At 33.8% G+C, this 12,294-nt stretch overlaps 1 protein-coding gene across 1 annotated transcript; it reads right to left on the reverse strand.

Annotated features, from left to right (window-relative positions):
• Positions 1–8,151: 8,151 nt before the first annotated feature.
• Positions 8,152–11,662, reverse strand: LOC145102792 (putative xyloglucan glycosyltransferase 5). Its single transcript, XM_079040266.1, has 5 exons — positions 10,323–11,662; positions 9,892–10,200; positions 9,522–9,812; positions 9,281–9,394; positions 8,152–9,197 (listed from the first exon to the last, which is right to left on the reverse strand). The coding sequence occupies exons 1-5, from the start codon at positions 11,058–11,060 to the stop codon at positions 8,553–8,555; spliced, it is 2,097 nt and encodes a 698-aa protein (XP_078896392.1). The 5' UTR covers positions 11,061–11,662; the 3' UTR covers positions 8,152–8,552.
• Positions 11,663–12,294: the final 632 nt, after the last annotated feature.

A 12,294-nucleotide genomic window follows, 5' to 3' on the forward strand; every position in this document is an offset into this window, starting at 1 on the left:
CATTGTTTTTGAACCCTTGTAAGTGTCAAAGCTTCCATATTTTTTGGTTGTTTGTGGTTAGATCTAATTTTTATCCCACTTTCCTCCTTGATTAAGCAGTTTTGAATGAATGAAAACCATAAAGTTGGCAAGTTTATGGGTTATAAAGGTCTTTAGAGTGTCATGAAGTTCAGATCTAGTGAATGGTTGAGTTTTGGAACCTTGCATGAAAGTTGGATGACATTTTCTTCAATATTGATCCAAATGAGATCTAGACATGTATTGGACATACATGTCTTAAAAGCATCGACGTTCAAATGTATTATGGAGTTATAAGACCTTATGGAAAGTTAGAGTAAAAGGATTAATGGATTAAGGACTTAATATTTGAATTTTGCCTTCATACTATGCTCACGACGTGTGACATGAGGTCTCACAACATGAGATTGGAAGATCCTATTTTTCTGCTGATTTATCTGGGGCTTACGATGTAATAGAAGGTTGCTCATGTTGTGAGGTCAGCTCAGATAATTTTCCTTGTCTGAGTTGGAAGGGTTGAGTCAAGACGAATTGGAATTGGACCGAGTGGGCTCTAACAACTTGACCATGGGTTGGTCTCGATGCCAGGCTAAATAGTTGACATTTTGGGTTGTTGACTTTGACTTTGACCGTTGACTTTTGACTTTTGACATGGGTTGAATTTTGGTCAAGATGATTGATTTTAGTGTATAGTCTAAGGTTGGACCTTATATGTTGTGATAGGAGTGTAGTAGCAGCGGTTGCTAAAGATTGGAATATGTAAACACGATTGTTTTAATCAAAATAACTCTTTGATTATATGAGAAACTCTCTCAAAACTCACGATATTACAATGTTTTCCAATGATCATAACTCGACCTAAAACCATGTGTATATATACTCCTAACTACCGACTTGTAATTAGATTACAATTAGGAAACTAGAAACCTACTTGTTTATGATTTCCTAAAAACTAAGTTGCTATTACTTGGTCTCCAAGTCCTACTCGACTTAGGATTCCAACAATCACCCCCGAATCTCTAAGTCCTTCTAGAGAATTCTTCAACCCCGATCAAGCTCCTCATTTCCTTGAACTTGGTTCGAGCTAATGGTTTCGTAAGAATATCTGCCCTTTGTTCTTCACCGGGAATGTATTCCACCTCTGCTTGTTCCCTTTCGACACAATTACGAATGAAGTGAAACCTCGTGTGAATGTGTTTACTCCTTCCATGAAAAACGGGATTCTTAGTTAGTTCGATAGCCGACTTGTTATCAACTCTAAGAATAACTTTCTCTTGTGCTTTGTTCATTATTTCCCCAAGCAAATCTTGAAGCCATATTGCTTGACATGCACTCGCTGTGGCTGCCATGAACTCAGCCTCGCAAGATGATAAAGCAACGGTATCTTGCTTCTGTGAACACCATGTAGTTGCTATTACTTGGTCTCCAAGTCCTACTCGACTTAGGATTCCAACAGTTGCAAGGCTTTGAGCTGTGGTTTACCTGATTCGTGAGACAGGTGAGTCTCTACATTGTACCCGTGGGTTAAAGGCACCAATATCGGGCCACTAGGATATGTTATGTAGAATTTTAGCTGTCTTGGTGACTCTTTTATTGTATGTTGGGCTGGGCCCATTGGCATGCATGTAGGACTGGACCTAATTGCAAGAGTGGACTGGGCCCAATTGCAAGAGTGGACTGAGCCCAATTGCAAGAGTATACTGGTCCCATTGTATATTGGGCTAGACCTATTATATGACGAGCTAGACCCCTTTGTATGTTTTGTTGGGCTCATTGTTTAGGAAGGGTTAGGCTCATTATTATGGATTAGGCCCAATGTGAGGGATAGGCCCAAGGTTATGTATTTTATGTGGTAATTCGGTGAACTCACTAAGCTTTGTGTTTATGGTTATGTGTTTGTGGTTTCAGGTACTTCTGGTTGCAAAGGGAAGGGCCCGGCGTGACTGCACAACATTCCCCGATGTTTTTCGCATTTGCCTTTTATGACTTTTACTTTGATGTTTAATTGATATAATTACTTTGGTTGGTTTTGGAACAAATCATTTGTATTGTTTGTGGTTTTAAAAATGAAAATTTTACTATGAAATTTTGGGACATTACACTAAGCAACTACAATAATAATGTATGTTCCATATTGCATAACAAGAAACTATCTTAGGCTATCAGGCATCATAAATCTGGCAATTCTATCATATAATTCCTGAAAATCCCTAGCCTACAACTAGCATGCAGTTTTATCATATTATCAATACAGAGAAAAAGTGTGGGCATCTTTGGGAACACTTTCCTTGGCTCTGGCTGATTGTACGCATAATATCCTTTCTATTGGTCTTTTTTTAGAGTTAATTTTGAAAAATATTTTTGCAGATCCTTAGTTTTAGTCTTGAGTCACAAAGTGTTCATCCAATTCTCTCAAACAAAGGTTCTGATACCAACTTTTAACATCTCAAAAATCATAGTAAAAATTTTCAGTTTTCAAAACCATTTAATAATCCATAAACCATACAAAACATTGTTTCCAAAAAGCCATAGTCATCAATCAGAGTATCCCAAATTCATCTATTAATAAAATATCCAAGGATGATGTGCACAATCATGTCTTCACCTTGCCATGATCATCTAGTGTACCTGAAAACATGAAATCAAACTGTAAGCCAAAGCTTAGTGAGTTTCCCCCAAACATATCCCACACAGCAAAATATATACAATGCACATAAACAAGGCCTACAACACAAGGATGGACCGCTACCAAGTCTACAACTTAAAGTTGGACTGCTCCCGAGCCTACTTCATAAACTGGACCGCTCTCTTGAGCCTACAATATCAACTGGACTGCCCGAGTATATTGGCCTTCAGCACAAAGCAGGTCCGCCTCAACCCAACCATAATATGTCGACATATGTAACAAATAACATATAACCAGCAAGTACATGTAATCATATAGATCTACTAATCTAACAAATCACTATATCATAACATCATTTTATATACCAGGATACATAACATAACCTAGTAGGTCGGTACTGGTGCCTTCGACCTACGAGTATAGTGAGGAAAACTCACCTCAAAGCCCAAAACACAGTTGAACTGATCACTGCTCCAAATATCGGCTCTACAGGTCACCTATACATCAAACAGGGTCCAAGTCTCAATCCATTACTCAAAACACCCTAAAATACCTAAAGTCAAACTTGGTCAAAGTCAACGGTCAATGATAAAAAATTCAAAGGTCAATATCATCCAGATTACACCTTACATACATGAAGACGTACAACACCAAGTGGCTTTTACGATACAAAACAAGGCAAGGCACTGCGTAGCCATAGTTACGCCATATGTACCACGCTGATGTGCACTTTTCTCATTAAGTTCTTAATATAGAGGATTACACCACCAAACTTCTAGATCTAAGCTAGATGAATGTCTTAATGGATAAAGTCTCTGACTTTATCCATTTACATGCGTACTAAGGGTACAAACTCACAATCTAAGTACAAAAGGCCATTTAATAGCTCAAAACACATGCATGGATGGATAAGAGTGACCAAGCTCTCATTTTTATGGCTTAACAACCCTAAAAACGTATGGAAATGACTCTTCAATGGTTAAGAGTAGCTTTTACTCATGAACACCATGGTTATGGGAACAAAAGCATGAAAACCTAAATCTAAAATAAATATATCATAACAACTCATCAAGGTGGAGACTTTATACCTCCGGGAAATGGATGAGGGAAAGGAACTTCCAGATCCAAAGCTGATTCAAGCTTCTAAGCAAATCCACCACCTTCTTCTTTCTTCAAAAAGCACACAGGAACACTCTTAAGCTTAAAAATGGACTAAAATTAAATTAGGGTTTCAAATGGGAAGTTTGGGAAGATGGAGGTTGATGATAGAAAGGCCTCAAGGAGATTAAATCCTTTAAATAGGGCTCAAAACCCCGGAATTAGGGTTTTGGTTCTGGGCTGCTACACACTGTGTAGCTTGATCTACACAGGGCGTAGCTCGTTAAGTCCCCACATCATATTTCCCTCATATGCGCTGCACATGAGGCTGCATTACGCCCTGCGTAATGACCAAAACTCCAAAATTACACTTTTAAATAAGGAAAGAAGTTTACCTGAAGGACCGAGTGTTATAGAATCCTTGAGGTCTCAAATCTAACCAACCTGAACCAAGATTTCACAAAGTCTAGTTTGTGATTCTAGTCATTCTTCCCATGATTGGATGAAACTCTTCTTAACTTGGTTACATTTCTAAAAGTTTTTTGATTATTACAATCCTGGTCCTAATTCTAATGGACTCTATTTCAAATTTTGCTAAGTTGAAGGTTGGATTAGTGATTGCTAAACGGCTGCAAAATGAAATGGCACGTTTCATTCAATAGAAGTTCGAAATTCAAAAATGGCGTGTATTTTAAATAGAAGATGCTATCACCAATAGTTATCTTTAGCCAATATTTTTGGTTACAATGACGGTGAGCTGGCAAAAGGTTATTGGACCTATTTTTCGTGATCATTGGTGGGGGATTTTTGATAACATATGTTGTGACGGGTCTTAATTACGTGAACGACGGTTTTTCTCTCACCACTTATGTTAAACGGTTCAAACTCAAAATTAAACCGTTTGAGTTTCTAAAGCCCTATTTAAACTCACGACGATCTACAATTAAAACTTTACGCTTCCAAAATATTCAAAGGCTATTGAAGAATTTTTCAAAATTTCGAAGCTTTTCTGTAGTGTTTCTTCTCTATGGTGACTTCTGCAAATGTTTCATTCATGGATCAATCTGCTACTTCCATTATTTTGTCTATCATACAACATTAGAATTTTGTTGCTGATCTTAGAAACGTCTAAGTGCAATATGACGATTCAACCTTTGATTGAATGTCTCAATCATTCATCATTGAAGAAGGCTTTAACGTTGTTTGAGAATATATATATATATATATATATATATATATATATATATATATATATATATACACACACACACACAGAGAGACTCAGTTATTATTTTTTTTGTTTTTAATTGTTTGATCTTTTTATGTTTTCAACTAAATAACAGTTCTACTTTTTTTTTAATATTTAGCAATTATTAAATTTTTAAATACAAAAAATATTAACCATCATATTATTTTTGAATCATAAAATTTTCAAACAAATTATTTTTAATAATAATATTTTGAATAATATTATTTTTGAATAATACGCTTTTAGTTAAATAAAGTTTTTGTTCAAAAACAAATTTTAAATCATTATACATTTTGAATAATAAAATATATAATTAAGGATCATAAAATATTCGAATCAAATTATTTTTAGATCATAACAAATTAAGGATCATAAACATGTTGACTCATAACCTTTTTTTGAATCATGAATTTTTAAATTATCTCATTTTGGATCATATTATATTCAATATTTTTTTTAAAAAACTTGTAATCTTTTAAAATAAAATTTAGTATCTAAACAACCTTATTTTTTAAAATTTCTTTTCAAAAATTTCATAATATATGATATATAATAAACCTTTAAAAGGAACTTTAATTTGGAGATAAACAATTTTCACATCTTATTTTTTAATAAAAAGTTAGAATCATTTAAAGAGAACGATCGTATATTTAATACTAATAGTTTTGAAAATTTTCTTTTATAAACTCACTAAAATAGTATTACAAAGAACCCTATCATTTGTTTTATTGAATTTAGATAAAAAAAACCCCTTATATCTTATAAAAACTAAATATTCCTAAGTATAGTGAATAGAAATATATCTTAACCTTTCATTATTGTTGGAGATTTTTTTTCTACCTTTTTTTTTATAATTTTTTTTTCAATTTTAATGACTAAACTCATTTTATAGAGAATTAAATTTTAAAAACTTCGTTTTTTTAGATTTCTTTTTTCAAAGAAAAAAATATGACAAAAATACTAAATCGGTGAAAAAATAGAGTCTCAACGAATAAGAATAAGACACATGGCTTATGAGAGTAGAGACGCGTGAGTCTTTGGTAGAATGCGTATTTTTTGGAAACGACAAACGAATTAAGTAAAAACCTACTCATAATATTTCAACGAGCACCACGAGTTCGAGCTCCTTTACAGGGCAAACTCAGACCCCATAGAGTTTTCTAGGAAAAAATTCCCCACATGTGGCACCACAAAAGATAGTTTAAGAGAATCAAACTCCCAACCTCACGCTCCAGATGGTATAAAACCCAGTGCATCAATCCAGGTAGACTGGACATCACTTGCAGTAGAAAGCCTATGTTTAGAGCAATTGTCAATTTTACCCTCCAGTTTTTCATATTTCTTCCTTCAGGTTTCTCTATATTTATAGAAACGACACAAAATTATTAAAAGGTTACATTTATTTCACATTAACCATTCTTTTTAAGAATAAGAGGCTAAGATTCTTCTTCCCAGTCATTACCCGAACTAATATATATATATATATATATATATATATATATATATATATATATAATTCTGCTATGAATTTTATAAATATTGTCTTATGTCATTATTCAACAATAAATATATGACTAATCATATGTTAATAGTCACACAGTCACACTAGAACATCTACAAATAAATATACGAATAATCATCGTTAATATTCACATTAGAATTTACGGTAATACTACGCATTAACAAAATTCATAGTAGAATTATAACATAAAAGTAGTGTTTTCACGTCTTCATTATATATATATATATATATATATATATATATATATAGAGAGAGAGAGAGAGAGAGAGAGAGATTTGAGTTCAAAATGGAGCATTTCTTCCTAAATCTAACAACGATCGAAAAAATTTAGAAAAGACAAAGTAGATTTCGATACGAAATCAAAAAAGTATGTTATTTACTTTAAAAATCAGTGATTGTCAACATACTTAGAGCGAGAAAGAAGAGAAATTTTTTTCCTTGGTGCAAATGAAAGAAATATTCAGTTTGGGGCTGTTTGGCAAATGAGCTTATTAGCTTATTACCGGTTCCACACCGGTATAAGTTAAAAACATGTTTAGATAATTACAGCTTACAGCGGTGACAAACCGTTAATAAATTATTTTTTCATAAGTTAACTCCATCTAACTTATTAGCTTATAAACTAATAAGCTAATATGTTATAAACTAAAAAGGTCTATATAAGTTAACTCCTTCTAAGTTGTTAGCTTATAAGCTAATAGCCTAATAAGTCATAAGTCTTTTTTTTTTGCCAAGCACCACCATTATATATCATATATGACTAGGTGTGAGACTCATGTATTACATGAGTTTATTTTAAAAAAAATATATGAAATTTTAACAATTTGAAAAGTTTGAGTTTATATAAAAAATGAGAAAAATTTTGAATTATTAAAATTAATGAGGCTTTAGTGTATTGAATACATTACATATATAAATTATTTCTAATAAATACCTTACATATTAAATGTGGAATTTTAATTTAATAAAATAAAAAATACAATAAAATGACAAGTGGAAAATAAAAATTTAAAAATTCTAGAAAATACCATGTGTTCAAATGAAAGAAAAGAGAACATGTGGCAAAAAACCTTCATTTATCAGAGTGGATTGGTTTCCTAAAAAGGTCTATTTCAGCATTGTTTCTTTGTCATTTGTGTAATACCAAATTTTCGGAATTGTTTCTTTGTCATTTGTGTAATACCAAATTGTGTGGTCAATTGCCTCTATTTCTAATAATCATGTGGTCATTTTGTGATCACCAAAAAAAAATCCATGTAATGGTAAATCTAATCCGAATTATGTTTCCATAATAGTGATGCATAACTGCATACTGTTTAACACAATCATTAATTCATTGAAGTTACTTTAATTAGCATTATACAAGACTAAATCTATGAGAGTCGTTTAACAAACCCTAAAACATATTCCAATTTAAGAAAAAAAAATCCTTGGTCCTTTGGTGCATGTATAGGAGATGAGGCCAGTTTGCCCCCTACCCACCATGCATCTGCATTTGCATAGTTCAGAGATGAGTGGTTGTTGCAATGTTGCTTCATTTGGCCCCACTCCATTTTCTTTGGATCTTGATAAATTTAAGATTGCGATAAGGACATCATTTCAAAGATCTGCATAGATTCATTCTTCACAAGGATAAAATTTAACACTTAATACTTAATGCTTAAAATACTTTTATGCAAATTTACATATACCTACTGCTCATGGTAGCTTAGATACAAAGATTGACTAATCTAAAACATATCCATAATACAAGGGTAAAAATAAATAAAAAATAAGGTAAAACAAGAAACCGTATGTGAAATGACAGACACACCCATCACAGCTACCAAACAAGATCAATCACTGCTGATAACGATCCAATTTTCAATATACTATAACCCAAAAAAAATAATGAGAAAAATTCGTATTTGGCATCATTTGAGTCGCGAATTATTTGTAAAGACAGGTTTGTCACCTTACACTAGCAGCAACATGTGCCCTCATCTTCAAATTTCAAATCAACCCTTTCATTTCTGTGTTTTTCACTTTTTTTCACTTAATTAGCTCACTTGTTCACCAATTAGGTCAAGTCCCACAAGGAGAAAAGACACTCCCTGAAACAGCAGAAAGTAAAAGTGCACACCATGAGCTGACAACAAGCTCCTCAAAGCTGCAGTCAGCAACAAGAAAGCAAGCGCAAGCTCTTTCTTGTATATCTTGTTTGTTTTCTTCTTTTTAGGTGCAGACTCTTGATGTTCTTTCAGTTTGATTAGCTCTGAGAGACCACTGTCAGAAGCTCCTCGATGTGATTGTTGAAGATTCATGGCGGGAAGAGACTCCCTCTCTGCTGCTGCTAATAAATCTGGCTCAGAGGCTCGACCTGCTTTCTTGGTGACAACCCATTCGTATGAGCTACCTAACTGGAATAATCCAGATACCATGGCGTTGAATTTAGTCACAGACATTGTGTTTTCGAATAGAAGGTAAGGGGCAATAAAGGGAAAAGATTTTGGAGCTGGAAGAATGCTTAAGAACGACATGAACACAGGTACGTAGCAGATAACCCAAGCTGGAAGCTCGGCTTCTGGAACAAACATGGTTAATGGAAGAATAATGCAAAATAATGTGAAAGAATAGAACGGAAGAATAAGCTTCCTTAAGAGAAAAAACAGTAGTATCAGGTTCGCTTTCTTCCAAATTGATATCTGCAACATCATCGAAACACCTTAATTAAACAATTATAAGAAAAATAAAGGGTTAAAACTTGAAATTGAGACTAATTAATTACCTTGGAAGTAATTATGGATGGAAGACACACACGAAAGAGTTGCATAGGACCAGAGTGCCATCGGTATTGTTGTTTCTTGTAAGCTTCGTATGATTCAGGAACTTCACAGAGGACCTAATTTTGTACATTGAAATAAAAAAAAATTACGTTTATTGGAAATTAAATAAAAGGGTTGTTATCTATCTTAAAGAAGTAAGAAGAAAAGTAGATAGGTGAATAATGAATAATGAATGATGATGACCTTGACATCATTAAGATAGATGAATTTCCAGCCATGGAGATGGGCGCGAACAGCTATGTCCATATCTTCTACAGTTGTGCGTTCAAGCCAACCTCCTGATTCCTCGAGTGCTTTAATTCTCCAAACTCCAGCTGTTCCATTGAATCCAAAGAAATTAAGAAACACCCCATTCACTTGCTGTTCCACTTCAAAATGGAAACATAAATTTATGTCTTGTAGTCGTGTTAGTAAATTTTCATCTTTGTTCACAAATCCCCATCTCGCTTGAACTAACCCTAGCTCTGGATTCTCCTGAAACAGATTCAAGAATGTTACCCTAAAATTTACAGTAATTTAAGTAGACCCGAGTAAGAATTCATGAGTAAAATACATTGAAATGGGGAACTGTAAGCTTGAGGTAATCCGAGTTTGGTTGAAAATCAGCGTCGAATATGGCAACGAACTCGTAATCTTTGACATAATCACAACTCATGGCAGATTTTAAGTTCCCAGCTTTATAACCAGTTCTGATTAGTCGGTGTCTGTATACGATATTGACACCCTTCTGCATCCACTTCGATACTTCCCCCTTAATCAACCACTGAATACTCTCGTCGTCAGAATCATCAAGAACTTGAATCAACAGTCGATCTCTAGGCCAATCAAGTTGACACACTGCTGAGATTGATTGTTCGTATACCTATGAAAAAAAAAAGCAGATGTCAATTCAATTGTCATCATTCACGCTTTATAGTTTTTTAATTATTATGTTGAACAATGATAATCTGAAATGAAGAAAGTACAGATAGTTAGCGAACTTACCTCTCTCTCATTACACATTGGAATCTGAACAAGAACCATAGGGTAGATGTATTTAGAGGGTTCGTTATCGTTGGAATTAAACGGATCTCCGTTGATTCTTGGTTTGATGTTCTTGTATTTGATCCAGAAGCAACCTAGACAAAGTATCATTCTGTCTAGAGATTGAATCAAGAAGAGAACAACACAGAAATTAGAGAAAGACAGAATGAGAGGAGCAATGTAGTCAGCTCGAAAACCCAACCAAGAAACATAAATCAAATGCAACCAACTCCTTATCTCCAAAGTTTGTGGGATGTGCAGATTATGTTCTTGGAAATACGGCCATCTCATGTAATGAGCAATCACTTCAAAACCTAAGAACGCCATAGCTGTCATTAACAAGCACAGAATGAATCCAAACAGAAACTTTCCTTTTCCAGATTTCTCCTCATTCTCATTCTCACTCTCCATCGCCACTCCATTTCTTAAGAAAAGCCGTTTCTTGATGGCGCCAAGTAATGCCCACAGGATATGACCTAACCAAGCAAGACAACCGACAGCTCGATTTGCTTTCAGAATCAAAACCCATGTGAACTGTTTAGCGTTTTTCACTCTATCCTTGTCTATAGGCCTAAATGCTGAATCAGGTCCATCGATTTCCACTACGGAGTAGTTAACATTCTCCATTGTTACAATCACCGGAGTTCCCTTCCGTGTATCCTTACCCCACCACCGGAAAAACTCCCCTTTTGGTGCCATAACAAGTTAAGAACTCAAAAGACTAAAAACGACGAACAGAGAGGTCAAGATGAGCAAGAAATCATTAAAATTCAAAAGTCAAACGAGAAGATGAACATGAACTAGACAAAAAAGAAAGTTGTTAAACTTGTGAACAGAGCAAAAGAGATCGACTGTTGAAGAGACAAAGGAAACCCATTTTCAAGACTTGCATTTGCAACAAAATTGGCAAAGTGAAAAGATTTGAAGAAGAGAAAGGTTTGAGGGAATTCTTGTTTGTTCACACAAAAGAGAAGCCTTACAATCTCAAGTGAAGGAAAAGGAAAAGGAAAAGGAATGCTGCCCTTCTAAAAGCCCTAAACCATAAAGCATATTCTAAAAAATAATCCAACCACCCACCTACGACTACGAGTTAAAGAAGAAGACTAAAAGAGGCTAATGGCTAAACCCCTCTTCTTTTAGCTTCCAAATGTATTTCAAATTTTCCATGGTGGTAACTGGTAAAGTCTAAAGATTAATGATGGATGGATAATGTAGATTCTCATATGGAAAAAAAAAAAAAAGCAGAAAAAGAACAAGTAAAAAGTGTCACCAGAAGGAATTAAAAACTCGGTGTTAAAGTTTTAATTGTAACCATTTAGACGTTAATGGCAGAAACACCATGTGAGAAAAGAATTTGGAAAGAGAAAGCGAAAGAGAAACCTCAAATGTATTAGAAAAATCAATCAGGGTTTTGGAAGATGCCCTTGAAATGACACACCATTAGCTCACGTATAATGGACCCAAAAGATTAAGATTCTTTTTTAATTTTTTCTTACGTGTTTTTTAAATATTTCTCTATAAAATTAAGACAATTCCTTTACAATAACTCTATGTTAATGTTAATAACACCAAATTTGGTTCCCTTGGTTAAAATGTAAGGACAACTTTTTGTATTTTTCTATTCTCGATTTTGTAGGATAGTTCATATATTTAAAATTTTGAAAAAAATGAGCATGTATTAAAATCATAATCAAAACAAAAGTAGTGAATATATTCATAATTTAATATATAAAAAGACGATTTTTGTAATTAAGGGTTGTTTGATATGTCTCGTACTAATTTTGATAAAATGTTGGATTCAATCAAATTCAGACTGTTTGATGTCATATTTAAAAACTTCTAACTCTGTTATGACTTTTTAGAAATGTGTTTTTTACTCGGGGAGATTCATGATTGAATCTTACTCATACTCAATCAGTAATTAATAGTCCCT

This window comes from Lactuca serriola, chromosome 4 (assembly GCF_051521515.1).
Source record: "Lactuca serriola cultivar US96UC23 chromosome 4, Lser_US96UC23_V15, whole genome shotgun sequence".
NCBI classification, from domain to species: Eukaryota; Viridiplantae; Streptophyta; class Magnoliopsida; order Asterales; family Asteraceae; genus Lactuca; species Lactuca serriola.

Bases quoted from the DNA above. Each gene is read 5' to 3' on its own strand.
- LOC145102792 (XM_079040266.1), bottom strand. From the start codon at position 11,060: ATGGCACCAAAAGGGGAGTTTTTCCGGTGGTGGGGTAAGGATACACGG. The intron at 9,813-9,891 runs GTATTTTACTCA...AATCTGTTTCAG, and splicing joins TTACAGTTCCCCATTTCAAT to GAGAATCCAGAGCTAGGGTT. The intron at 9,198-9,280 runs GTAATTAATTAG...ATGATGTTGCAG, and splicing joins CATCCATAATTACTTCCAAG to ATATCAATTTGGAAGAAAGC.